Raw genomic sequence first — 26,939 nt, 5'->3', positions numbered from 1 at the left:
GGGCGCTTCCCCCACCCCAAGTCGAGGGGGCCACGCCATGGAGAGTGACCCTCCCTCCACTGGCCTCCGCCTCACCCCTGCCATCGTGCGGCCGGTGGCTGCACAGGTCCCGGGGACATCGGCTGGTTTCTCGAGACACCCCAGGTTCCCTCAGAGCCGCGGACGGGCTTCCGAGGGACACAGACGCTGCATTCTTTCCTCTGGCCTGGCCCGGCCCGCGCGGGGACAGTCTGTGCCGGCGAGTCCCCGGGCAGACGTCCCGTTCCTGGGTGGCAAAGGGTTCCTGCCCGGGACATCTCCTGCCCCTGCCCGGTCCCCTCCGTGTGGCCACACCGTCCCCAAGGGGAGGAGGGGGGAAGCGCACATCGTGTGGTTATTTTGGGGTGACGCTGTTCTTTCCCTGTTTGCCTCCCGGCGGCTCGTTGTCACGGGCTGTTTATGGAGCTGGAGCGCGGCCAGCCTGCAGGTGGGCGGCGGGGGGACAGGGCCCTCCCGGCTGGTGCACACGCGTGTGAATCTGGGGTGTAAGGTGTGTGAGGTGTGTGCTGCGTGTGTGTAGCAGGGGGTACTACGGGGAGGTGTGTGTGTTGTGTGTCTGTCTGTGGGGGTGGGGTGGAGGACGTGGTCTCCAGGGCTGACCCACTGGAGTGTCGGGGTGGACCTCCCTGTCACTCAGCGCCCCCCAGCCTGGCCATGCGGGGGCTGGGCAGTGGGAATCAGCCACACGGAGGGTGCAGGGTGAGGTCAAGGCCACATGTTTGCTAACGGCCCAAGCACATCTGGGCTGGCCGCCCAGGGCCTCTGGAGGAACAGGGACTAGGGGCCGGCCTGACTGGGCCTGAGGATCCCACCTGGCCCCACAGGGACCACCTGTGACTGTTTATGGAGTGGCCCCTGAAGCGCACTGTCCCCATGACCTCACACCACTCCCCTCTCCGCCCCTGTTCTGTGACCGTCTGTCGCAGATGGTGGGCTGACCCCGAAGTGGCCAGGAGGAACTGGACATGCCCACAGGGCTGGCCCTGGGGCTGGGAGGCGGCCCTGGGTCACTGGTGGCTGCTGGGTCATTACCTACCGCTGGCAGCTGAAAGACGTTGGGGCCACAGGGAGCTCATGAGGTCGAGACAGAACCTGGGAGATTAGGGGCTGAGGAGATCAGGGCCAGGCCAGCGGGAACAGGATGAAAGAGAGGACTCAGAAGCACCACCGGTTATGTCCCCTCCGCCCGCTGGCCCTGCCTCCCGCCCTCAGGCTCCCCTCCACACTGGCTGCTGCAGGGCTGGCACTGCTGTCCCCGGCCAGGGCCAGAGGCGGGGGCCAGCCCCGGTGCAGCAGGGCCTGAGCCCTGGTCCCGGCGCTCACGCCAGCGGTCTGCCACGGGCAGGTCACAGGCCCTCTCTGCCTCGGTGTCCTCGCCTGTAAGCTGGTGGTACGAGGTTCAGACAAGACGGCCTCTGGCAGGCGGATGCAGTCAAGGGACTTTAACTTAAAAGTCAATGACGGCAAGAAAGGTGGGGTGCGAGGGGTGCCCACCTGCCCTTCCGTCTGGCTCCTCAACGGACCCGGGGGGCCTGTCACTCTGGCAGGACGTCTAAGCCACACGTGACTTTGTCGCAGCCCCCTCCCTGCCTGGACAATCCCGGGGCTGGACAATCATGGAGGACACCTCGCCCCCCTCCAGGGGTCCACTCAGGGAGGTGCTGAGCCCAGGGGAGAATGGAAACACGGCATCAGGGTCCTGCCGCCAGGCCTGGTGCTGACGTGGGTCCAGGGCTGGGCGGGACCCAGCGCCCTAGAGGACGCCGCTCTCCACGGCAACCAGGAACCGGGTTGTGATGGAATCAAGGTTTCTAATCGGTTGGCTAAAATGGGGGGATTATCCTGCATTATCTGACCCCAGCTGGGCCAGACAGTAAAATGGAAGGCGGCGCGATCTGAAGTGTGAGAAGGATTCCACCTCGCTGCTGACTTTGAACACAAAGGAAGGGGCCCACGCGCGGGAAGGCCAGCTGTCCACACCCCCAGAGAAGTGGGGGTCTGCCGAGAGCCCGAGTGAGCGGGAAATTGATTCTCCTCTTCAGAATCCAGAGGATGCTGGAATCAGCTGGAAGAGCGCGTCCTCGGGGAGCACAGGCAGCCGAGAGCGCGGCCTCAGCCCGCCGAGACCTGGGCTGGACGCTGACTTAAGAGAGAGAAATAAAAAACGTTGTGGAAGCTGCGAAGCGTGTGGGGATCTGCTATGGACGCGCTAAGAAATGCATCCAGGCCCCGTGAGCGGCCTGCAGGGAGCTGACCAGCTCGTGCCTGAGCGAACTATCCAAGGGCGAGAATCTGAAAGGACAGACAGGAACAGTCCCAGGGGTCACACGGGGCCCATCTTGAGTGCTGATGGGGTGCAGCTGCCCACAGAGCCAGGGCCAGGAGGACGCAGAGACGGGGGTTCCTGATCTGGTTCTGCCCTACATGGGTAGGAGGATTCGGCTTCAGAATAACCAGCATCTGGAACAAGCCCTTCCTGGCCCTGCTGGCCAGACTGGGGCTCCCTCCTTGGTCTTCCACCGCCCTGGAAAAGACCTTTGTTTCTCACTGCATTGTCCCTGCCCAGCCATCTCCCACCTTGCTAGGCCGGGAGCCTGGGCCAGGGCTCAGAGGAGTCAAGTTCGCCTTGGCCTGGCCCAGACTAGGGGAGAGCAAATGGGTGCATTTAAGAAAAAATGGATTGAATGCGTGCGAGCCTGTGGGGAAAGTGATATTTCATCCCGGGGAACTGGCTGGGTCCCACCTGAAGGACGGAGTCACTGCAAATCCAGGAGAGGACAAGGTCAAGGTGCCCCGTCTAAGGTTACACTGTCTGTCACCCACAAGGACAAGAAGTCATCATGGCTCAAAAAGAGTCAGGAAAGTTCCAGACAGAAAGGTTTTGTAGGTTGGGGAAGATCAGGACAGCAGGAAACAAATCACAGGACAGAGGGGTGCATCTGTGATTGAGTGTGTGTGTGTTGGGGGGGGCGCTCAGCTGACAAAGCTCAGGGACAACAGCACAGGACCTGCATTTTAGGAGGGGACTTTTCTGTGCTCTCCAGGAAGGGCAGCTGGACCATGCTGAGCCCCACCCTTGGCAGAGGCAGAAAGCTTTCATTATTTTGCAAGCTTCAGATAGGTCATCCAACTTAATTAAGATTGGCCCATCCTGGGGACATCCATCAGCTGCTGGCGAGGCAGTTACAGGAGGAGGCTGGGGTGGAGGTTGGGGGGCTGAGGGGGAGAGGAAGGTAACTGGAGGGGGAGTGGCTGTAGTTCAGAGCCTAATCCCGCCCCCCACCAGGGGCTTGCTAGATGCTTTGGGGATTTGACCTCTAGTGTCTCCAGGATCCCTGAGAGCAGCGAGCTGAGCAGCATCTTAATCAGCCCCCAGAGCACCCTGGCCTTGGCCTCACCCTCCATTTCTAATCACTCAATCCTTCTAATTTCCACAATTTAATTAAAGTTCTGCCCCTTATAATAAAATCTCATCTTCCTCAGAGCAGTATTAAAAGAATTAGGAGCCACTAAAGTCAGTCCTGACTGTGGCTAAGTGCTATCAAAATAAAAAGGGGGCATAGGACCCCCAGACAGTCCCCTTTCTGGCCCCCTAACACAGAGCAGGGGGACAGGTATCCTCAGGGTCACACAAGGAATTAGTAAAAGGATCCTCACCAACTTCACAAAGGCCTCAGTCAATGACTTGAATTCATTCCTCTTTAAGATGACATCTTGGTGAAAATTCAATGTGGTTATGGGTGTAAAAGGACTTGGTGTTGGACATCAAAATGCAGCACACACACCCTTTTAGTTTCTGTCAACCAGGCATCTGGGACAGGGTTCAGCAGCCCAATCTGGGCCTCAATGTAGTTCTGATAGCCTTATTGGGTAAGTAGCTAGAAATGCTACTGGTGGATCATGTTATTTCCAAATAACAGAAATCCGAATAAAGAAACTGGTATATCTACTCAGTGGAATACTATTCAGCCATTAAAAAGATGAAGTAGTGCCTTTTGGACAATAAAGATGGAACTTGAGGTGCTGATGCTGAGTGAAATAAGTCAGAAACTGAAAAACAGTTACTGGATAAAATATAAATTTGTGGAATATAAATAATGAAAGAAAACAGACTAGAAAAATACAGTAACTTACTCAGACTCTGAAAAATATGGAGGGGAAGGAGGCCAGGGGAAGGAGTAGGGAAGGGGGTTAATGTGATGGGTCTGGCACGGAACCTTGGTGGAGGGTGAGTGAAGCACCTGCTCATGTGCAGGTGTGAGGTTCTACACCTAAAATTATAGTTTTGTAAACAAATGGCAAATCAATAAAATTTGATTTTTAGAAGTTTGAGAAAAAAATCTTTTTATCAGTACCAATTACACTTACTTGTTTCCTACTACAGCACCAATGCACAATGGATGCCACCGAGCAGAAACGGGCCACCCCTCCACACCCACCGCGGACCTGCACCAAGGTGGCCCATGGACTTGGAACCTCCAGGAAGCTCCTGCACCCCCCCTCCCCCGCTGGTGGGAGATGGCTAGAGCGCCTTGTCTCAGTTTCCCAAGTAAACCTCTGGGCTGACCTTCACTCCCACACCCACCCTGTGCCTACAGGTTAGGAAGCGATTCTCTAGGCTTCCCATGACCAAGATGCACCAGGGCATGCCCTTCCCCGCGCACCAGGCAGCAGGGTCCAGTCCTGAGAGCTCTGGACTCTGCCCTGTCTTCTACAAAATTGTAACCACTCTAAATCCTGGCCTCCCAAACCCCTACAAAGGGGAAAAGCTGGACTGTGCATATTTTCTATGTGCCTGGTGCTGGGATTTACTGGAAACTCAGCAGAATGTTCTGGACTGTACTTTTCTCAGCAATCATAAGTGAGGAGAGATGTGGAGGAAATCACACTGGCCTTCGGGGCTGCAGATCTGGCTCCCAGCCCTGGCCCTGCTTCAGCCCCACTGTGTGATGATTCCATAGAGATTCCCTAGCTTCTCTGTGTCATGCATATTTTATTCTGAAAATCAAAGAGATTAACTTGGATCAAAAGCTCTCAACCAGGGACACATGGCCCCCCGACAACTCACTGAAGTTGTGCGCATACACTTTCCCAGCGGTGACATCTGTGGTTTCATTAGAATCTCCAAAAGGCTCCTTGAGCCTATAAAGGTTAACATCACTGACCAGATCAGGGGTTCCCCAGGGTGTGCCCTCCCTTCCCCCAAGTCACGGTGACCTCAGTGCCTCCCTCCCCAGCACCTGGGTTTTGGTGGGAGGTCTGCCACTTGCACCAGCCTCTTGCTCCTCTGGGGATATTTTGTTCCTTTAGCACCCAAGCTTCACAGGGGCAGAGGAAACACAGTCTGACTGAACTGTATAGGGAGAGGAGGGCACACTTATCGGGTCCCGGCATTTCTGCCTGGCTTCTGGTGCCCAGTAAGCGTGGGCAGGAGTTGCTGCAGCTGGCTGTGGTCACCCTTCACCCACCCCGGGCACTGGACAGTGTGCAGGGCATTCATCACAGAAACTCCCCAGTCGCCAGGTGTTTAATCCACACAACTCCAACATATGAAAATAGTTCCAGCAGGTGCACTAAATTTTAGGGCCGCTGCAGACTTTGTGACACCTAAGACCCAAGCAGCTTGGAGTGTGGACACACCATGGAAAGGAGTTACCCAGAGGGTCACCTCTACACCAGCAGCTCCCCATCTCTAGACTGGCTCTTTTCTCCCCTGCTTTATTGAGGTATAATTTACTCATCATCACAATGATACGTATTTAAGGTGTAAAACCTGGTCCTTTGATCGACGTGTGTACGTTGTGAAATGGTCACACACATAACCATACCCTGACAGTTAGCACCCGTGTATGTCTATGCGGTGAGAACACCTAGGTCAGCCTCTTAGCCACGTTCAAGTCTCCAGCACAGTTTTGTTTACTATAGTGACCACGCCACAGAGAGCATCTCCAGAAGCTGTTCACCCTGCCAAGCTGAAACTCTGAACTCTCTGACCCCATCTCTCCACGTCCCCCACCCCACCCCAGCAACCTGCTATACCCTGTGTGTCTATGATTTTGACCTTTTCAGGTTGCACATGCGTCGTGATGGGGTGTTTGTTTTTCTTTGGCTTATTCCGCTTAGCATGATGTCCTCCAGTTCCCCACGCTGTTGCAGATGGTAGGATTTCTTAGTGAATAATATTCCTGTGTCCCATTTTCTGTACTCACTCATCTGTCAGTAGACATTTAGGTGGTTCTCAAAGCTTGGTTGTATAACTAATGCTGCACTAAACACGGGTGAGCTGATAGCTCTTCAAAACTCAGGTTTCCTTTCTCTTGGCTGTGTCTCCCACACGGATTGCTGGATCACCCCATAGCTGCGTTTCTAACTTTTTTGAGGAGCCTCCCTACTGCTTTCCATAGTAGTTGCTCCAACTTACATCCCCATCCACAGTACATAAGGGGTCCCTTTTCTCGGCATCATCATCAGTCCTTGGTTTCTTTTGTCTTTATGACAAGTCTTTCTAGCAGCCCGAGGTGAGCTCATTGAGCTCTTGATTTGCATTTTCCTAGTGAGAAGTGAACCTTTACTGGTACCTGCTGATCCTCTGTGTGTCTTCTTTGAGAAACGCTTGTTCAAGTCCTTCATCCATATTTAAACTGGGTTACTTATTTTGCTATTGTGTTCCTTAATTATTGTGGATATAAACCCACTATCAGATGTACGGTTGGCAAATATTACCTTTCATTTCACTGGTTACCTTTTCAATCTGTGAATTATTCCCTTCGCTATGCAGAAGTATTTTTGTTGATGACATTCTGTTTATCTTTTTTTTGCTTCTGTTGCCTGTGCTTTTAGTGTCATATACAAAAAGCATAGCCTAGATGCTTTTCTTCTGTTTGCTTGTAGTAGTTTTATAGTTTCAGACCTTAAGTTGAAATATTTAATCCATTTTTATTTTTGTATATATAGTGTGAGTTAAGCACCCAGTTTCATCCTTCAGCATGCTAATATCCAGTTTCCCTGAGCTGGCTGTGTTGTTGCTCACCTGTTGAAGATAAGTTGACTGTAACTGTGTGTATTTCTTCCTCTCTGTGCAGAACAGCTCTGTTCTGTCCCACTGATCTCCAGGTCTGCTTTTCTGCCTGTGCCACACCGTTTTGATTACTGTACCTTCGTGAGATTTTGAAATCAGAAATTTCTATCTCCACGCCAATGTGTTTGCTTTTCTTACTCAAGATTACTTTATCTAATCAGGGTCTTTCGTTATCCCATATAAACATTAGGTTTTTTTCTTCTCTATTTCTGCCATTAGATTGTGATAGGGATTGCATTGAATCGGAGATGGCTTTAGATGGTATGGGCAATTTAACAATATTGATTCTTCCAACCCATGCACATTGGATCTTTCCATTTATCTGTTCTCCTTAACTCCCTTCATCAATGTTTTATAGTTTTTAATGTATATTTTTTCAGCTCTTTGGTTTGTTCCTAAGGGTTTTTATCTGTTGCTATGAGATATTTTTAGTTTCCTTTTGAGATAGTTCACTCTGTATAGAAACGCCACTTGTTTTTGTGTTGATTTTATATGCTGTAACTTTACCTAAAGGCATTTATTAGTTTTGACAGGTTTTCATTGTTTTTCTGGTTTTCTCTATCTATGATCATGTCATCTGAAAATATAACTAATTTTATCTCTTCTTTTCCAATTAGATCCCTTTAATTTCTTTTTCTTGTCTTCACGTCCCTGGTTAGAACTTCCAGTATTACAAGTGGTGTGAGTAGACATCCTTGCTTTTTATTGGCTCTTAGAGGAAAGAAAAGCTTTCAGTTTTTCCGTATTGATTGGGATGTTTATTGTGGGATTTTCATAGTATTTAGTGTGTTGGGGTAAGTTCCTTCTGTGCCTATTTTATTATAAGTTTTTATCATGAGTGGTTGTTTTTTTCAATGTTTTTATGTGGTACTGAGATGATCTCTCATTCTGCTAAGGAGCATCACATCGTTTCTGCATGTTGAATCACCATGGCCTCCCAGGGACACAGCCCCCTTGTGTGTGTCATCTTTTCAATGTGATACTGCAGTTTGCTAACAATTCACTGAGGGCTTGTATTTCAGGCCACGTATGAGAGGGGGGAGCCCAGTCCCACTGCCCAGGGATGTTGCAGTCCTTGTGGTGTCTCAGCCTCTTATGCCAGCTCAGCCGCTCCCATCGCGTATCTGCCACGTCTCTTGATCGCATCGTTTTCTCGACTTAATCTCATGCTATTTTGTTCATCAAGGCCCCTAAGTGTACAAAATCCACTGCTAATGTGCTGTATAAGGACAAAATCACCCAAGGATGCTTTCCACAGAATGTATCGACATTGTTAAGCCACGTGTGGCTGTAACTCAATGAGGAAGGTGCTGGTCTGATCTCCATGGCAGGGACGGAAGAGTCGAGGCTCAGACAGAAAGTGTGACGTCCCGGCTAGGAGCTGCGAGCCCTGGATTCCACCCCGGCTTCTGACCTCTGGCATAGCAAAGGCTCAGGTGGTGCCAACATGGTCACAGAGGTTTCGAGAGACCCCTGGACTTACTGGGGCAATTGTAATTAGTATAACATGTTCCAACCTACAAGAGGCAGAAGCCAGAAGAGACAGAGCCAGATGGGCACTCTCCCGCCAGGCCCAGTGGAACCTTTCCCTCTGGCTGGTGTCTGTCTAGATGGTGTCAGATGCATGTGACCCAGTACCCATCACAGGTAGCTCTGCCACTGGAAGCGCCTGTTACTTTCTCCTGGTCCTTGAGGAAACCCCACCCCGGGTGGTGGAGGCCACTGTCTGGGTCCACAGGTCTGGTTTTGGGGAGGCTCAGGAGGGAGGTACAGGATGGAAGGACTCAAGTGGTGAGCTGGGGGCGGAGTCAGCACCACAGGGGCTCTGGCCCAACACAAGGCCTTCTGTCTACACAGCCTTTCTTTCCCCCTTTATCTGTTTCATGATAGTTAATAGAGCAAACCATTGCTGCCTTCCTAGCCTGCAGGAAGTTTAACAACTGTTATCTGCCACGAACCACTGAAGCCTTAAATTGCGGCAAGCCCGGTGACAGTGATAGATTAGGATTTTTTAAATCAGACCCAAACCTGGTGCTGTCATGGCTAAGGGAAGGGCTGAGTTGATTTGAAAATAATTTACTTAGGGAATTCTGTGATGCATGGTAAATTAAGTCTCCCTTTCAGCGCACCTTTTTCCCCTCCCCAGCCAAGTATCCCTCTGCTGAAATGATTGCCAAAGACTTCCCGACGTGACTTCAAACTGTTACTGCTGAGAGGAGGTGGAAGCAAACCTGGATTGCTACCAAGGGCAAGGGGTACAGTGGTTTTGGAACTATAAAGGGCTGGGTGGGGAGAGCAGGTAGAATTCACAGCTCTTTTTACTCCAGTCTTCAAAGACAGAGATGAAGACCGAGGCAAAAGTCACCGGTGACAACCGCTAATGAATTTCAAATACTTATTGAAAGAAAAATTGTCTAAACTGGCTATGAGGGCCTCCCCTGGTGGTTCAGTGGTTGAGCCTGGGCTGCGAAGCTGCCCGCAGCCTCTGCAGCGCCGGTTCGATCCCCGGCTGCCAGCGAGGGTCCCACATGGCGTGCAGACCTCTCCTGCCGCCCACTGCTCCCCTCGGCAGTGTGCCTTCTGCCTGCTCTGCTCCCCGCTCTGGCTCTGGTGAATTCTCTCACCCTCCCGTGCGTCTGACTGTACCCAGTGCTTGTATAAATAAATCTTTTTAAAAAATAATAAATAAATAAAAATAAACTGGTTATGAAATGTGTTGCCATCTCCTCAAAATGCAAAACCATTCAGGCTTTACATCTGCTGCCCTTCCATGTCACCCTGGGCACCCCCGGCCCCACTCTGCCCTGGTGGCTGCTCAGCCTCTGCCAGTCTGTGCACCCCCTGCCCTCTGATTGCCCTCTGAGTTCTGTGAGGCCCTGGGGACCACATGTCCTTGGTAAGTTGCATCCTCAGTTCCCGGGCCTGTGCCTGGCTGCCAGGTCGGGGGTGCATGAGGGCGCTCTGGGGCCGGTGGGCGGGACGGAGGTGCTGCAGGGCTGGAGACCAGGACACTGTGTCTCACTGCCTGCAGGCCGGGCCTGACACACCAGGGTCAGGCTCCCTTTGTGACCTGCCACTGGCACTCGATAAGGAAGTCACCCTGAACAGCAGCAAGGAAAATAAATATTTATTGTGTTCCTACTATGTGCAACACAACGTATCGGGTGCTTTATTATACATACGCTATCAGGGCAAAGCCTTAACATAAACTAGGCAAACGGGGTGGAATTACTGACCCCATTTTATGGGTGAAACTGACTCTTCATACGGGAGCCAGCAGGGCCAATCACAGTCACCCACCTCCCCTCCCGAGCGACGGCCCCCGTGCCCAGCGCTGCCCCTGGAGAGCCGTCCTCCCTCACAGCCCGCTGAAATGTGAACGTGCACAGGGACCTTGGGTGGCCCATGGGCAGCAGGCTCCCACAGGCCATCCCCGCGGGGCCATTAGCCCAGATCTTCTCATGATTTCGGGGTCCTTAATGACAGAGAAGAGACGCGCTTTGGATGAGCCTCTGGAATCACCGTGTGCCGTTTTCAAGGTGACAGGCCTGCAGGTCTCAGCCAGGCCTGAGCCCCGGTTCCGCGCAGTCTGCCGAGCGGCCATGCGCCCAGCCCCAGCGGCACATGGCCCGGCTCTTCTGGCGCCTCCCGTCTCGCCTGGAGCACAGAGCACACTCAGTGTGTCGTCCTACTGTGCGTTCACATCAGGCTCTTCCACCAGAATGGGACGCTCTGAGGGCAGAGACCGCGACCCCATGCCTGCGTCCCCCCCAGGGTCCAAGGAACGCTCATTTCAGAGCATGGGCCGGGTCTGCAGGGGCCCCCAGGCCTTGCTCAGTGAACCCTCTCAGTGAGTCATGGCCGGAGCCAGCAGCTGTCATCAGACCCACTTCAGGGAGGAGTAAACTAGAACTCGGGCCAGCAGAGGGACACGCAGGGCTCCCTCCGGCAGGGCCGCTGAACCTCACACCATAGCCCACCCGCTGCCGACAGGACCACCCTCCCGGGAGAGCTGCTCCGGCCTCTGCACCTGCGACCTCCCCAGGTACTGGATAAAATCAGCATCTGTCCTCTCTCACCCCCGTGCTAGATTCTAGACTCTGCCTGCCGGCTGCCTCTGCTCCTCCCCTCGCAGTTGCCCAGCAGCCAGGTGGGAACATTCAAGCTCGCGGGCCGCCCCGCCGGAGCCCACCAGGGGCAGGTCCACGTTACTCTTTTTGGAATTCCCTCCCCTGTGCCCCTGCCTCCCCGGCCCTGTGCGTGCAAAGCCCACCCGGCCCTTTCCCGCTGAGGCAAGTGCAAGGACGGTGGACTCCACCCCCTTCACCAGAGCCGCTGTGACTACTTGAAGGTCCATGTCAGAAGGGAGGGGTCTCCAAGGAACGAACCCACCCAGACTCTACAGGGGTCGCAACGTCACAGCCTCGGGGCTGGCAGGGACACAGAGGCCCCGGGTGCAGAGTAGGGGCTCCAAAGGCTCAGGATTGGTCACAGGGACCGGGACAAAGCCCGAGTCACACCAGGTGCCTGTGGAGCCTTTGGCCGTCAGCGAACCGCTCTCCCCGGCACGGACCGAGAGGAGGTGGCTGCCAGGTCGAGGTGGGCAGCGAACAACCTGGGCGCCGGGTAAGAGCATCAGCCTTGAGGGCCATGGCCAGAGCAGATCTAAGTGCTGGGAGGGCAGGGGCATTGTGGTCTGCACGTCAAAGACCTGGTCTCAGCAGGGGCGGTCCAGGGGGATCCAAGACTCTGCTTCGGGCAGGGGGATGTACCAGCCGCACAGCCCGCGGAGGAGGGGTGCTCAGGCAGAGCTGGTTGTACCCCGCCCACCTCACTGGGACATGAAGAGTGGAAAGCGCACTTGTTTGTAAAGCAGATTCCAAGTGGGTGGCTGAGACTCACCTGCAGAGGATGGGAGGGCATCAAATCGGGGTTACATCGGGGTGGCTCCATAGGACAGCAAGGTCCCCCAACACATGAGCAGCAGAGACTTTGCAGATGAAGCCAGAACCCCTCCTCTCCTCTCGGAGGTGATTCAAAGCCAAGGACACTTGCTCGGTGGCTCGTGTCCCTGCCCCCAGGCTGCGGAGAGTGCAGATGAAGTTGGGGTCAAGAAGCTGGGGATGGGATGGGATCTGGGAAGCTGATGGGGGCCAGGGGGTCTCTGTTTGAATCTTGAAGCAAAGGGGCAATGTGGCGAGGGCAATGCTCAGGGAGCTGATGCAAGTCTTCTGGAACCAGATGCTGTAGGGTAAGGGGGTGGTCTGAGTTAGAGGGGGGTCCTGTATTGCTGGTGATACGCAGCACCTTGCCTGCTCAGAGCAGGACAAGGAGACCCCCATGTAACCCCAGGGCAGACTTGTGCTGCACCTTCTGTGGCCTCCCCGTCTTGGGCCCCCAGGTCCCCGAAGCCCCGCCTGGCCGGCGGCCCCTGTCCATGCTGTGTGTCCCCTAGAGCTCCTGGGTCGGCTGCCCCAAGGCCTGCTCGTCCACGGGCTGCATTGCCTCCTGCACGTAGACGATGAACTCCGAGGCCTCCCCGCCCTGCGTGTACACGGTCACCGTCTCGATGCCCTCCACGTCGTCGGAGGACACCACGAGGTGGTGCTGCTCGGCCAGCTCCACGGAGGCCTGCTGGAGGGTCTCCTGGATCATGACCGTGTGGTTGGAGCTGGGCTCCTCGTCGGTGACCTGAGGGAGGGCAGAGAGAGGTCACACAGGTCCGGCTGGAATAACAACAGACGCACAACCACGCTTTAGGAACCTCTAGAATGTTCCAGAGCTTGTCCACGTGGCACGTAACCCTCAGCAATGCTCCCTGCACGCTCTCACCCCCCACTCCCCATTTACAACCGAAGAGGGTGATGCTGGACGCTGCAAAGCTACAGCTCCAAGGTCCTGTCGCCAGCCCTGACATTCTTTCCACACTAATTACGCGATTACCATAAACTCTCCAAACGTGGTCCTTTGAACACAATTCACCGAAAAGAGCAATAGAGACAAAGGCAGATGTGCATTTCACAGCAGCCCTGCAAAGACAGTGGGGAGACCCTGGTCATCCAGGACACCCCTGCAGCGCCCCGTCCCATGGTTCGCCTGCTGCCTGCGCTGGGTTGCGTCTATTCTCACCAGCCTTCTGGGGCGATCCTGCCAGTCCTGCAGAGGCCGCCCACCCGGAGGTCCCCTTTCCGCACAGTGGGTGCAGGCGCTTTACAGAAAGCAGAGTAAGAGGAGGTGGGGAGCTGCCTGAGAGAGGGGCTGGTGAGGCATCTGCATCAGGCCCTCCCGCCTTCATGCACCTCCAGTGCTGCGTGAGTCACACTCAGCAGTTGTATTTCTGCAAAGCACACACGTCCTTCCCTGTCCTTTGGGATCCCAACGTCACCCAGTCCTGTGCACTGACGGAACCCTCCCCCACAGCTGTCCCAACCGCCTGCACACCAAGTCTTAAGCCCTGGGCACTTGTGCCACCATTTCACAAGGGGGACACAGAAGCTTCTAGGGGTCCAGTGACTCCTCTGAAGTTAAACAACTGTAACGCAGCAGAAGCTGGACCGTGGTCTGGGTGACCCAGAGACCTTCCTCAGCTGGTATGAGTGACAGCGACGAACAGGATGCCATGTCACCGACCGACAGGGGTACCTTTTCCCTCTGCCCACCCGTTCGTGGCCGGCTGGACGACGGCTGACTAGCTGTCAAAAACTGATCACTCCAGGAGCTTGATCTATCAGCTCGGCTTCAGATCGCTCTCGGCAGGAGAAATCATGTGGCTTGCGCAGCATCGTAATCCCCCGAGGCGGGCACTCCATGGCCCCCGTGCGGGATCTAATCCATCTTGCAGCTGAATTATTAGCAGCAGATAGCTTAGCAGAAACCCTCAGCCCCAGGCCCTGCGCGTGATTCACCAGCTCGGGCGATGGCTTCTTGGCCCCGCCACCCGCACTGGTTCTTCTAGAATCTAGACCAGCTCGTGCCGGGCTCCTCCCGCTGGAGCGGCGTCCAGGGCTCTGCACAGGCCTCCCACGCCCACCTTCCCCTCCCAGCTGCGAGACCGCTCAGCCAGGCTGCATGGGGCCCCGGCCACGCACCTGTGATGGGTGACAAACAAATCTCTTTCAAAATTACATGGATTCCGAATCTTCCAGGGAAGCTTCCCTGCCCGCCCCCAAGGATGGCCAACACCACGATGGGCGAGGACACTGAGAGACAGCACCGGAGAGCCAGGCTGCCCGGGGTGGGAAGGCAGGGCAATCTGCTATGACGAGGACTCCGCTCTCGAGGCAACGAGCAGAAGTCAAGCTCGGCCCTGGGCGGGGAGGTGACTGGAGAGCAGGGAGGAGGGAATCTCCATCATCACCCCCCAGGACAGGCTGTGAGCCAGAAAAGCACTTCTGTGGGAACAAGAGGGGGAAACGCCATCGACTCCCCAACAACATGAGCTTAACGGGACGAGGAAGCAGGCAGAGCATCCCTCGATTCCTGGAGGGCGGGAGAAGGGCCGAGCGCCCAGGCAGCCCCGCCTGAGGGCCATGCCGAGGGCACTGTCTGCGGTCTCGGGCCTTTAAAGGGCGGCAGCTTTCTCGGGTCTCTTGCTATGTAGTTTAAAACCCCCGACTTGATGGAACAGTGATTGCTTTAAAATAATGAAAACAGAATTTGAAGCTTCACATGCATCACTTTCCAGCTCTCTCCCCCAATTATTTTGCCAGGAGTTTTTGAAAGTTGGACACTCGCCCTGTGGGGGACGAGGTCAAGCTGGGCCCCTCCCTCCAGAGGGCTCTCCCAGCCGCCACAGCGCAGCTTCTCACTCTGGGCGGGAGCTGGGTGGTCTGAGGGGGGCCCTGGAGTGGCCGTGCCAGGCAGGCCTTGGGGAGCAGAGGCCTGGCTGTGAGGAGCACCAGCCTCCTGCTGGCCCTGACCGCAGGAGGGAATCAAGTCAAGGAGCCCAGCTGCCTCTAGAAACTGGAAAAGGCAAGACAGGAATTCTTCGGCTTCTGGGAAGAGCCCGTGGTGGGCAAAGGCCCTCCGCAGGGGCCGACCGTGGGCAGCCCAGCCCTGCTCCTGGTCTAGGGAACAGCAGGGAGGGGTGAAGCCCCAAGCAGCAGTGAGGGCCCTTGGTGTTTTCTTAAGTTTCCTTTCTTTTAAATAACTAATGTTGACTCAGATGCATAGGACTTTATTTCCTACACTGGTGGGTCTTACAATTAACCTATTTGGGTGGTTTTGCTGTTCAAATGTGAATTTCCTCCTCAGAACATCCTAAAGCAAAATGGGGTGTGTGTGGGGGAAGAAAACAATTTATTTAAAGAAAACAATTTGGTTTCAAGAAGGAGCCGCGGGCAGGGGTCAGGGAGGAGCAGCAAGGACTCTTCCTTCTGAGCCTCTCCAAACGCTCCCTCCCCACAAGCATATTTTCAATGCTCACACTTGAGAAAAGAGAGAAATAACAGGAAATCAGTGAGGACATGTTCCTGTGTCCAACTGTCAATTTAAATGCTCTCACTTATGGGCCAAATCTTTTCCATAACTCATTTAAAAATAGGAAAACAAATTATACTTCTTCTCGGTTCTTTGCTCCCCGCACCCTCAGGCTGCCGACCTGGTCTGCCGTTATTTTCATCCCAGAAACGAAAAACCCAAAAGACTGGACATTAATCACTTTCAAGCATCATTGATAAATAGTGATGTACAAGATTCTTTTCCATTTACACTAAATTACTAACAGAGCATGTAATTTCGTTTACATGGGAAAGAAAACTTGAAATTTTTAAATATCCAAACCAACACGCGCACCATCTAGAAACTGGTTTTGGCCTGTGAGAGATACAGCTAACACAGGAAACCTGAAAGTCATCTCAGAATACATCCCCCAAGAGCAACGGTGAAGCCCTTGCTCTGCGATGTATAGCACGTCTCCCGGCGAGGTGCTGCTGCTTTTCTCTGTGGTACTGATTTCCAGGACATAATTGGAAAATCAAAACACAAGAGCCACTCGATCCTACTCAACAGACATCTGCCGACTTATGGAGCACTGAGCGTGAGGGCCTGGGCGGGACCAGGGTGGAGCCCCGGACTGGCCCCCGCATGGTGGGGAAGGGAGAGCCTGGGTGCTTACCCGTCGGTGCCCTGGGGTTCATGACTTAAGCGCATTTGTTAAGCAGATGTAATTTCCCTACTGAAAAATTCTAAGCCAGAGTTTAATTAAAAGAAGAAAAATCAAGACCCATTTCTCTACTAAAACAGCAACATTTAAATTAAAAGGCAGGCCGGCTGAGTCTGGAGGGCACTCCACTCCCTGGGCAAGCCGGGCGCCCGGCAGCACTGGTCCTGCCCATCGTCCAGTCACCCACTCTCCGGCCAGCATGTGTCGACAGCTCAGAGGGCAGGGTGCCAAGCCAGGCGGACCACACGGTGGTCAGGAAACCCTTCGGGAACATTTCCAGATGCAGTTCTGGAGCCTCAGCAGTGACACTCCTCAGCCTGTGTTTTCAATCAGCAAGAAGATCCCCTGAAGGGCCCCCCTGTTCCCTGAGCCTGTTTACATCACTGAACATGCTCATCTGCCTCATTCCTTGTGGGGCTGTCAGCCTGGAGCTTGAAGCACAACCAAGCTGGGCCCCATCTCGCAGCCTCCGGATCACGCATGACCTGTGACCCCAATAAATCAAGTCCCTGAGGAGCAGCGCATCAATCCAAGTCTACAAAGAGGACGAACATCACCAGCGGTTGCACCTTCCTACGATTCCCATGAGCCTTTGACATGCATGGAATGAACAAATGCTCCGGTCCCCGCCGGGCCGGGTCGTCACCGTGCAGGAGAGGAGCCTCAGCGGGCTCTGAAAGGCAAGCTGGGGATGGAGATCTCATAAGCGCCAAGAGCTCTGGGGGGCGTTTGGCCTGGAGGCCAACAGGAACACTGGCCCCTGCAGACCGAGCCAGCCTGCAGCCCAGCCTCTGCCCAAGACCTCCTTGCGAGGAGCCACGCTTAGGAAGGAGGATGCCCAGGTCACTGCAGGGGAAGTGACTCGCTCCGGCTTCTATGCCGCTGGCCTCTGTGGCTATCACCTGCAGCCCTGATGGACTAATGCAGGAGGTGCTGGGGAGCGCGGGTGCGGGCACCCATGCCTAGAGTGTGGTGTGGCCATGCGTGAGTGGGCACACTTGAGCCTGGACGCTGAGGCTACAAGGGCAGTGTCACGCAGAAACAGCTACAGAGGATGACCACAAGAGAACCCCGGAGAGAGCCCAAGCTCCGGCACCCCAGCCTCCCTGCCCTGCCAGCCTGCGGGCCTGCCCCACAGCAACTGGCGGAGAAAGAGTTTTAAAGCCTGGAAAAGCCACTGGGGGGCCCAGGATGCCCCTTTGCCTGAATCGACAGGGCACGTGTCCTGTGCTTGCTGGCACTGCCTCGTGCCCCTCCCACCCCCACCCCAAGTCATGCATGCAAACATGCACATGGACGAGCCGAGTCCTGGCCGCAGCAAGGTGCCCCAGAATGTAGCGATAGTCCTGAGAATTACTCAGCCTGAGTTTCATGCCGTGCCCTGTGTTCTGGGCATACATGGGGTGTCAGGAAGGAGACAGTACTGGGGAGCTTGCCTCTGATTCATCAAAGGCAGGTGCTGGGGCCACCTCACTCAGGGTCCCCAGTAGGAGCAGCTTGTAAATACCTTTGTTAATGCCAAGAAAACCCTGCCCCTTTCCTGAGTTATCTGCTTTAGGCTTCCTCCTCGTTCACTGTTACACGATGTGGTACCAAATTTTCAGTCAAACTGGGGTAATTCTAGTAGCACCCCTCGTCCAGGCCTCGGCTCAATGGTCAGAGATCTGTCCCACGACCCAATGGGAAGCCGTGTGAAGGTCTGCGGTGCCCAGCCGCTGCTGCATGAGCCAAGGCCGGGGCCCCACCCCAGCCTGGGTCTGTCCCAGTTCTGACGTGTTTGCTGCTGCTTTTGAGTTTTTACGCAGCCGGCTTCCATCTTCCATAACGTGACGCGGGTGAGAGTGGAGAGACAGGTACAGACAGACAGGATGATCTCATTACCAAACAGCCGCCTGAGGGGATGGAAAGGCTGAGGACAGAAGAGGAGGAAATGCACAGACTGCATGGAGGGGAGCGACCTTATCCGCACGCAACGCCTCCTTCCTCTCGGCTGCGCTGACCTGAGCCGTCCCTGGAGGCCCTCCTGCTCCCGCGGCACCCCCACCCCCAGGTCTACTGGCTGCCTGTTCCGTGTGTGTCCAGTGCCTCCACCTGCGCTCACTCCCACTCTGGGCTTCTTGGGAAGGAAATGAATGAAAAGTTTCCAAATTTTTTTTAAATGTACCGTGACTCTCCCCTACAACACACCCCATCCAGGAGCTACTGAAGATGCAATTCCATAGTTTTTGGAGGGAGAATGAGAAAATGTGCGAGACGAGACCCATTTCCTACCAAATTTGACCTGAGATGAGTTAAAGCCTTGAGAACCTAAGGGGGCTCGGGAGGGGCTGTGCGTCGGGGTGAGGAGGTAAACCGGGGGCGCAGGGGAGGGCCCTTACCTGTTTCACCACAGTCACTGTCCCCGGCGCCATGGCAACCACCGAGGCCACGGCAGCGGCATCGTGCGTCTCAGCGCCCAGCTCAATGATCTGCTGGAGGATGTTCACAGCTGTGGGGTCAAGCCGGTCACCTTAGGAAAAGAAAACAGGAGACCATTAAGGCCGCGGAACTGGCGGTCACAAAAACAGCCCAGGACAGAGGTCACTCCTGGGAGGGTCCTCCCCAGAGGGTGCACAGGCCCTCAGTCAGGGCTCACTGGGCAACAGCAATGACTTGGATGGCACTTAGTAGCTGAGAGGCACTGCCTGTCCAACATCCCAGGACCCTAAGGGGATCACCGAGGCTGACGCTGTCCCAATTTTGAAACCAACACTTCTGTGCGAAAACGCAGAGACTTGCCTTGGGCCATTGGATCAGTTACATCCCAAGGTCAGAACTCAAGTGCAGATGTTCTGAATCCAAACACAAGCAGAGGCCTGAGAAGCAGCAGCTTCCGGGCCGGCTGCAAAGCCAGGTCCCCTGGGGCAGACACGGAGGTGCCGGAAGGCCATACCCACTGAGAGGCAGTGATGGGAGCGGCGCCCAAGAGGTCTCCCCCGCCGAACCAACCAAGTTAAGGTCGGGTTCTGTTTCGGTCACCTCAAAAGACTGGGATCCATACCACCAGGGCAGCCACTGAGTGAGCCCGCCTGCCCACTCTATCTGCTTGAGCACCTGTGCCTGTCCCAGACACAGCTCGCTGGCCCTGGTCTCACAGCTCAGAGAGGGGAATGCCACCTGATCTGCACGTTCGTGCAACTGCACAGTCTCTGCCAGTGTCTGCAATCTCACGGACAGTTTCCTGAGGGAGACAGCCAATCCGGCAGAGATGAGACGGCAGGGACCTGCTGTGTTTGATGGAGAAGGTGGGCCCTGCGTGTATGGCAGTGCTCGGCCGAGCACCCCCATGCATGCGCGTGCACACACTCACCCCTCAAGGGAGATGCTGCAAAGGAGTCCTGCAGTGACCGTTGCAAATATCCAAGGTCAAACTATAACATTAACCTTAAAAACTTACTGAGCTAAGATTTTCATTTCTCAACCTTTTATCAAGCCCAACTGCCAGGGGCGCCTGATTCCCAGTGGAAGCCCAAAGAGCTGACACGCCTCTCGTCCTCTCCCTGGGGGCTCACAGGCTGCTGAGACATTTGCAAGCACATCATTCCAGCACCTGGTCAGTGCCATATCGGGAGGGCAATTCAGGGAATGCTAGAAAAGTGGGGTTCCTGCTGAGGACATACAAGCTGAACAGGGAAGATGAGTTTGTCAGAACACATGCTTGGAGCGGGGCCGAGGACAGGCCAGGGCCGAGCGAGTCACGTGAGGACACAAAGGCCACCCAGGAGCACACAGCTCAAAGGTGGCGAGGGTCAGTGCAGGGCCAGCCCCCGGAGGGTGGCCCTGGCTTGCTGGCTCACTGAGTTTGAGCTGAATTCTAAGAGCTGGAAGAGAGGTTTTGAAGGGGCCAGTGAGCTTGTGTGTGTGTGTCTGTGTGTGCCTCTGTTTGTGTCTATGACTGTTTGTGTATCTGTGACTGTGTGTCTGTGATTGTGTGTCTGCCTCCATGTATGTGATTTTGTGTACATGTGATTGTGTGTGTGTGTGTGTGTGTACAGGAGGCTGGTGAGGACAGGGAAGCTGCCTTGGCAGGGTGTCAGCCATCACTGAAGTGTTGAACGTGAAGGAAGGAAACACAAATTCAGACAAGGCCTCAGCTCTGGGAAGTACGTTTAACAGCAGGGCCTTGAGCTGCCCCCGTCATGGGCTGCGAGGCGGGAGTGCTGACTCCCCAGTTCCTCCGGCTCAGCAGGCCGTGAGCACAGCCCTGGCAGTTAATCTTCCCTGAAGTGCCTGGCACAAAGGAGGGTTCGGTGCAGTTTTCCCACAACATGGGGCTTCGGGATTTAAGAGCAAGGCGAACTTGCCGGTTTCCTGATGCCCATCTCCTGTCTCCACTGGCCCTCCCTGGGTGCTTTCTGCCTAGCCCCCCACCCATAGGGGACTGTGGGCCTCCCCTTAGCTGGGGTATGTCCCCATTTGGAAAACAGCATGAAGAAAATGTCTCCACGCACCACAGCCAACCACCACTAGGCTGGCACTGTGGTGTGTGCTTGTAGTTGCTCTGATGTTGAAAATGAGAATGGCTGACACAAAACCCTGACTTGGGGCTTTCCAGGAGAACTGGGCAGCGGCTCCCTGGGCCCCACTCTGCAGGCAGAGGCTGTGCCCTCTGCTCCGGCAGGGTCTCCTCATGCAGAAGGCGCTGCCTGTCCGACATGCTGACCCTGAGGAAGTGCAGGAGCTAACAGCCTCTCGGCACTGAGACCTGGGACCTCTCCGCCTGCACCCTCGGGTGCATCTCCGGCAGAGCACGCTGCACACCTGCTGAGAGGGGACAGCCAGACCTGCTTCTCCACAGCCTGCTCTGGGGAGCCACGCGTATAAGGCACGGTCTCTGCAGAGGCCGTTCCAGAACATTTCAAAGGCAGAGCCTCCAGCCTGAAACAGGAGTGCTTCTGCCGGCAGGCCGCTGGGTCAGGGGTCAGGAAAGAGGTCACTGCTGGAAGCACTTCCTCAAATCCATCCACTCAGGGTGTCCGGGGCCAGGGGCCCTCACCAGGTGCCGGGGCCAGGGGTCCTCACCATTCTCAGAGGTGTATCTCAGGTCCTGCAGCGCCGCCACAGCCGCCTGGGTCCCCTGAACATCCTCTTCAGCTTCCGTGATGTGCAAATACTGGGTGGAGGGCTCCTCGGGAGTTTCTGCTGCGGGCTGAAAAGAACTTTGTATCATCTGTGCCCTTCTGGAAGCTCACCAGCTGCCAAGAGGTCCCAGGGTGAGGCATTAAGCTGAGACAAACGCACCCCAGGGACGCTTTGCGCCATCTTGTTCCCTGGTGTCCCAGAGAGATGAACTGTTCCCGTAAACGCACGCTTCCCAAAGGCCCCAGGCCTGGTCTGCGGGGCGCCTACTGCCACAGCCAGGGGATGGGGGCCCACTCCTCACGAGAGGCTCCGCACCCCACATGTGCCTGTGCATACTCCTTGCTCACCCTCCTGCATCCCCCTGCGGCCAGCTGTGGCCATGCCCAGCCTGGGGCCTTGTGCCCAGCGGCCACAATGGGTGGAGAGGGTGGGCCATGCCCACACAGAGCACGCGCCAGCTCATGGGCCTGGTCAAGCGTGTGCACTCGGGAAGTCTGGGAGACCAGTGCCGCTGTTTACGTGGGGTGGACACGACAAGCACATGCCACCACGGAGGCTCCCTGTGCACAATGGGAAGAGCAGGGTTGCTGACGTGACACTCACAGGCCCTGGCTCCTCAAGGAGAGTCTCCCCCAGAGCCACACACTGGCATGGCCTCCCTGGGGAGGGGGTGGGGGAAAGCAAATGTAACGTGGCAAGTAGGAAAGTCCCCGTACAGGACCAGGAGGACGTCGCTCAGAGTCTGCAGGAGCCAATGTCACCACGTCCAGTGAGCGGGAACTGACAGGGCTCGGGACAGCAGGGGTGCTTCTTTCACAGCCAGGGGCCAGGGGCATGCAGGCATTTCCAGCCTACACCTAATGGGCGCCCACAATGACCTGACGGATGGTCACTGGGCAGGAAGAAGCCATGCCCTCGGGAGCCCCATGAAGCACAACGCGACAGCCCTGTCTGCGCATGAGCGGCTGCCGTGAGGAGGGAATAACACAGGCAGAAAGGTCGGGGGCGACACGACGCTCACAGAACCCAGAACCCCAGAGTAAGAAGCCACAGGAGGCCCCAACCCCAGCTCCAGCCCGCAGATATGAAAAGCTCTCCAAGCTGCCCAGCCAGCAAGCCCAGGCTCCCAGAACAGTCACCCCGGGGCTGGCCTGGGCAGTCATCTGGGTCCAGAAGTGCCGCCATCAACCCCAAGCCTGAAAAAGTTACCTCCCACTTGGGATCACCCTCGCTTTCCACCAGCTTCAGGCCATGCTTGTTCTTCAAGTGCCGGTTGAACTCCCATTTGGTGCCGTAGACAAAGCTGCAGACAGGACACTTCAGACCACCTGAAAATAGAGACGGGCAGAAGTGACCACAGCGTGTAGAGCAGCCCTGCCTTGGTCCGAGGCCAAGTGCGAGGCAGGCGTCTGTCTCCGGTGCTTATACTGACTTCACGCCAGCTCTGTGCCAGGGCAGAGTGGCCGCCACCACGTGCTTTTCAGGCAGAGAATTCTGCACACAGGGTCTAACTACAGGGTCTAACTACACTTCACAGTGCAGGTATCAGAGAGAAATAAGACGTGGAACATAATTCTCTGGCCGAAGGGGTGAGTGGGGAGTGTTCCATCGTTCTTTCACTTGAAAATAACAAACCACTTAGAAAACACAGCAAACCAAAGGCAGCGGCTGCTCTTCCGGGTCTCAGCCCCTCACACCAGCTCGCCGCTGCCACAAAGCCCAGGTGAACTTCCCATTAAAGGACAAGTGTGAAAACAGGCCACATCCTGAAATATCCCTACTTACTGAACTGCTTAAATTTTGCACGTGTTCCAGAAGGGTTTCAGTGCTTTAAGACAGTGTAAGACACTAGTTAAAAAAAAGAAAAAATCCAAAAATCCCACAAAAGACTATCTTTCCTAAAATCCCATCAGAAGGAGCAACTGAGTTAGTGACGGGACAAAAGTCACTCTGAGCGAGTGGTGCTTCCAAAAGCCAAGTCCGTCCCTGGAGGCTGTCGGCACACCTGGAAGGTTTTTGTCTCCCGGGACTGTCACAGGCCACAGTCAGGCTTGAACTGAACCTCGGGTCCCCCTCACCCTGAGATGGGAGCCCGGGCTCGGCCTGCACTCCCTGGGGCCAAGTGACTCGGTGTTTGCAGACACAGTTTTTGGTCCAGGCCCGCGCTCTGCACTCGAGAGAGCCCTAAACTGCACACAAACCCAGTTCTCTGATTTCAGAGCCGGACCTCCCACCAAAACACAGTATCTCTCGTGGCTCCTTTCTCAACAAGTCCCCTGAAGGAGAATTGGTGTATATGTGCATGTATTTATAATAAGCATATACAAATAAATGTGCAATCTATAATTAAATCCATATAAATAAATGGATATTTGTAAGCGCATGAAAGTGTATGTTTAGATCTGAAATATATCTGGGATGTGTGTGTGTGTGAAAGAAGACCAAAAATACTCATGCAAAGATTAAAAATAAAACCCAGAGCCTGTCGAGGGGGGTCACCGAGTATGGAGCACTGGCCAAAGTTAACTGAAAACTCAGGGCATGAAACGGCCGAACCTCAGCACATTTTCCGCAAGGCAGTGATGAAAGTTTGGAAGCACCGGCCACTGATGGCATCATCAATTAGATCCCACGCCCGGCCCAGCCGCCACGGCGAACGTCTATTTCCTGCCAATCCACCCCACGGGCGTGAAGGATGTTCAAAGCAGCTTCCAGCCAGCTCCTCCAGTTATTTACTGTGCCGCCAAGGCCATCCATTCTCTGCCCCGTGATTCCCGGACACGGGGTGGGGGATCATCCAAAACAATGCAATGGCTCCAAAGAGCTTAGATATTTTCAGGAAAAAAAAAACAAAAGAAGGGAAGGAAAAGGCGATCCATAGCGATGCTCGCACGTGCTCTCATCTGGGCCTCTCGCCAGCACGTGAGCAGGCAGCTGTGGCCCCGTCCTTGGCGAAGAGGTTCACAAATGTGCTGATGGCACAGAGGAGGAGAACGCAGGCTTGAGCCTCTCCCCGCCCCACCCGCAGCTCCACAGCGGCCGTTATAGCAGACACAGGCCGCGGGCGCCCATCACCCCAGGCGGATACAGTCCAGTACCCTGAGCTCCTCTGCTGCTCATCTATGTCGGCCCGTCGGCCCTGCTGCTGAAGTGCTGAGGGACCACTTGGTTCATTTGTTTCACTCTAAGATGCATTTTGGGGCGACGAGCACAAGCGGGGCTTCACACTGACCCTGCAGACGCTCCGTACCCCAGTAGCGAGAGCTCGCGGGGGCCGCCTCTGCTGGGGGGGGGGGGACAGGTCTAGGCCTGTCCAGCCTCAGACAGTCACAGGACTCGGGAGAGAGTCGCAACGGACATGCTGTTGGGAGCGAAAATGCTTCAGCTCAAGCCCCGGGGTGCAGACACGAAAACAACTGCATTCCCTGTGCGGTGACAGTGCCTGAGCTGAAGCTGCTAAGGGATTATTTACTGAAAAAGGAACCCCCCCCCCAAAAAAAAAAAACCCACAATCTTTTCAATAGTAGAGTTTTTTACCCATCCTCAGGTTAAAAGTTCTAAATGGCTTTTCCTTTTCAGGGTAAATAAGCTGAATAATCAATAAGTCATCAAACGCTGGGTAATCTAAAGCTCACCCATAAACATGCTTACATGGATGGCATCATTGATAACTGTGACGAAAAACAAAATCGGAAACCCCACCATGTTCAGCAACAAGAGCAGGGTTAAAGAAAGTCAGAACTTGCACGTGGTGCTCTGTCACACAAAGCCTTTGGGAGCTGTAATGGGGACAGGACAGCGGAGCCTTGCCCGTCCCTGATGTGAGCGGGAGGGCAGGGACGCCTACTTGTGAAAACGCAGGCACAGAAGAGGGGGTCTCGACACTGACCGACGACGTCACGGGGAGGGGGGATGTGAAGTGTGTGGCCACACAGCACTTCTTGCAATTTAGATTTCAACCTAAATGCAAATATTCTCCCAGCAGTGCAGGTAAATGACCGTGAGCGAGGACAAGGGTCAGGGAGATGGAGACTTTCAGCTGAACACCCTTGGGTTCGGGCTGACCTGAGCTGCAGCAGCCCCTCCCAGGCTCTGGGCCTGCCGGCCGGGGCACCTACCTTGCTGCAGGAGCGCGTCCGCCACCAGCTCCCCGGTGCCCACGTTGGCGTACTCCTCGTTGGGGTGCTTCCTGTTGTAGTGCCGCTTCAGGGAGCCAGATATGTTGCAGGAGTAGTGGCAGTGGGCGCAGCGGAAAGGCTGTGGGGACACGGGGGAGGCTTAGGGGGTGCTGAGCCCAGGGAGGTCAAGTCCCTCGGAAAGAGCAAGAGGTGCAGCCCCCCAAAACAGCCCCCTTCACTACTGTTCCCTCTGAGCTCCGCCTGCCAGAGAGCTTGCGAGGTGCAGATACGCTCCCTTGGGGCACACCCCCGGGAAAACACTGACCCGGATGTCCAGTGCTGCCTCTGGGGAGTGACCGCGTGACAGCGATGGTGCCAGGTCCCCAATAGGAGGCTACTGTCCTCCTTTCTCTCCTTTCTTTCCTTCCCTTTCAATCCCCCCCACCTCCCCTGCATCCCCCCCTTGTGTTGACAGGGGCTGGTCAGCTCCACCCCCAAGGACGCTCTGATAGACAGAAAGAGGTCTGACGTGCCACGGCCCCGCCTTTCTAAAGCTAAAATAAAAGTGAAAACACTTTAAGTGCTTTCATCTCTACGGAAGCCAACAGGGTGAAAGCATCTTTGGGATGTCAGCATTTACGCAGAAACCGAAAGGACAGTGCACGTGCTGTTTTGCAGGCGCTGGGTGGTCGGTGGGCAAAGACGCAGACAAACGAGACCAGCCCGCAAGCCGACTGCAGGCCCCACGGCCAACCCCCTCCTCCCGCGGCGGCGCAGACGCATTGCCCCAGGAGAGCTTCAGTTTCTTTCTCCCCATCCCGGAGAAGAGCTGCCAGAGCGAGAGCAGAGCCCACAATGGCCCAGGTGAGCCCACAGGGGAACCCAGTGCCCGAGCTGCGGGTCTCCACGAGGATCTTCAACTCTGCAATGGTGGAAGCTGCTTCCGGGGGATGCTCTGGCCAATCTCCCCTCCCGGGGAGGCTTCCTTGCGTGGCCTCTGCAGTCTGGTCTCAGCCTCCCTTAGAGGCAGGGAGGCCAACCTTGGCCAGCGGCCCTTCCACTGCCCAACAGCAGGGGGATCAGAAGGATAAGCCTGCCGGGCTCTCCCCTCCATGGGTCTGTGCTGCTGCTCCTTCCGCTATCACAGCCTTTGACGTGAGCCCCACTATGCCCCAGCTTCTCTTTGAGGGACCCTCTCTCCTCAGTAGTGGTAACTGAGTCACCACTGTTTCAAGAAAAACAAGTTCAGACCTTTGGGGTGCTGCCACATCTCTGTTGGTGCGCTCACCGGGCAGCCCGAGGCGGAGGGGGTGCGTGGCCTTCCCCTGCCTATTGCCAGGCGCCAGGCCTGGCTGCATCATCAACACGGCCAGTCTGGGGCTACTGACCTGCCGCTCCGAGGGGCGCCCTCGCCCACCTG

General features: G+C 55.4%; 1 protein-coding gene across 3 annotated transcripts in view; it reads right to left on the bottom strand.

Annotated features, from left to right (window-relative positions):
* Positions 1-12,568: 12,568 nt before the first annotated feature.
* ZFAT (zinc finger and AT-hook domain containing) overlaps positions 12,569-26,939 on the bottom strand; it is a gene marked incomplete at both ends in the record, with an annotated part of 68,239 nt that continues 53,868 nt past the window's right edge. For 2 of the 3 annotated variants that reach the window (XM_084230886.1, XM_084230888.1), the window contains 5 exons: positions 12,569-12,808; positions 18,659-18,789; positions 21,342-21,468; positions 22,611-22,729; positions 25,520-25,658. In XM_084230886.1, coding sequence (XP_084087012.1) covers positions 12,569-12,808; positions 18,659-18,789; positions 21,342-21,468; positions 22,611-22,729; positions 25,520-25,658 — 756 coding nt within the window. The remainder of the gene's footprint in view (positions 12,809-18,658; positions 18,790-21,341; positions 21,469-22,610; positions 22,730-25,519; positions 25,659-26,939) is intronic. The other variant, XM_084230887.1, reaches the window with a different exon arrangement.

The sequence above is a fragment of the Talpa europaea genome (genome assembly GCF_964194135.1).
Source record: "Talpa europaea genome assembly, chromosome: 3".
Classification (NCBI taxonomy): Eukaryota; Metazoa; Chordata; class Mammalia; order Eulipotyphla; family Talpidae; genus Talpa; species Talpa europaea.
This window is presented reverse-complemented; position numbering and strand designations above follow the sequence as displayed.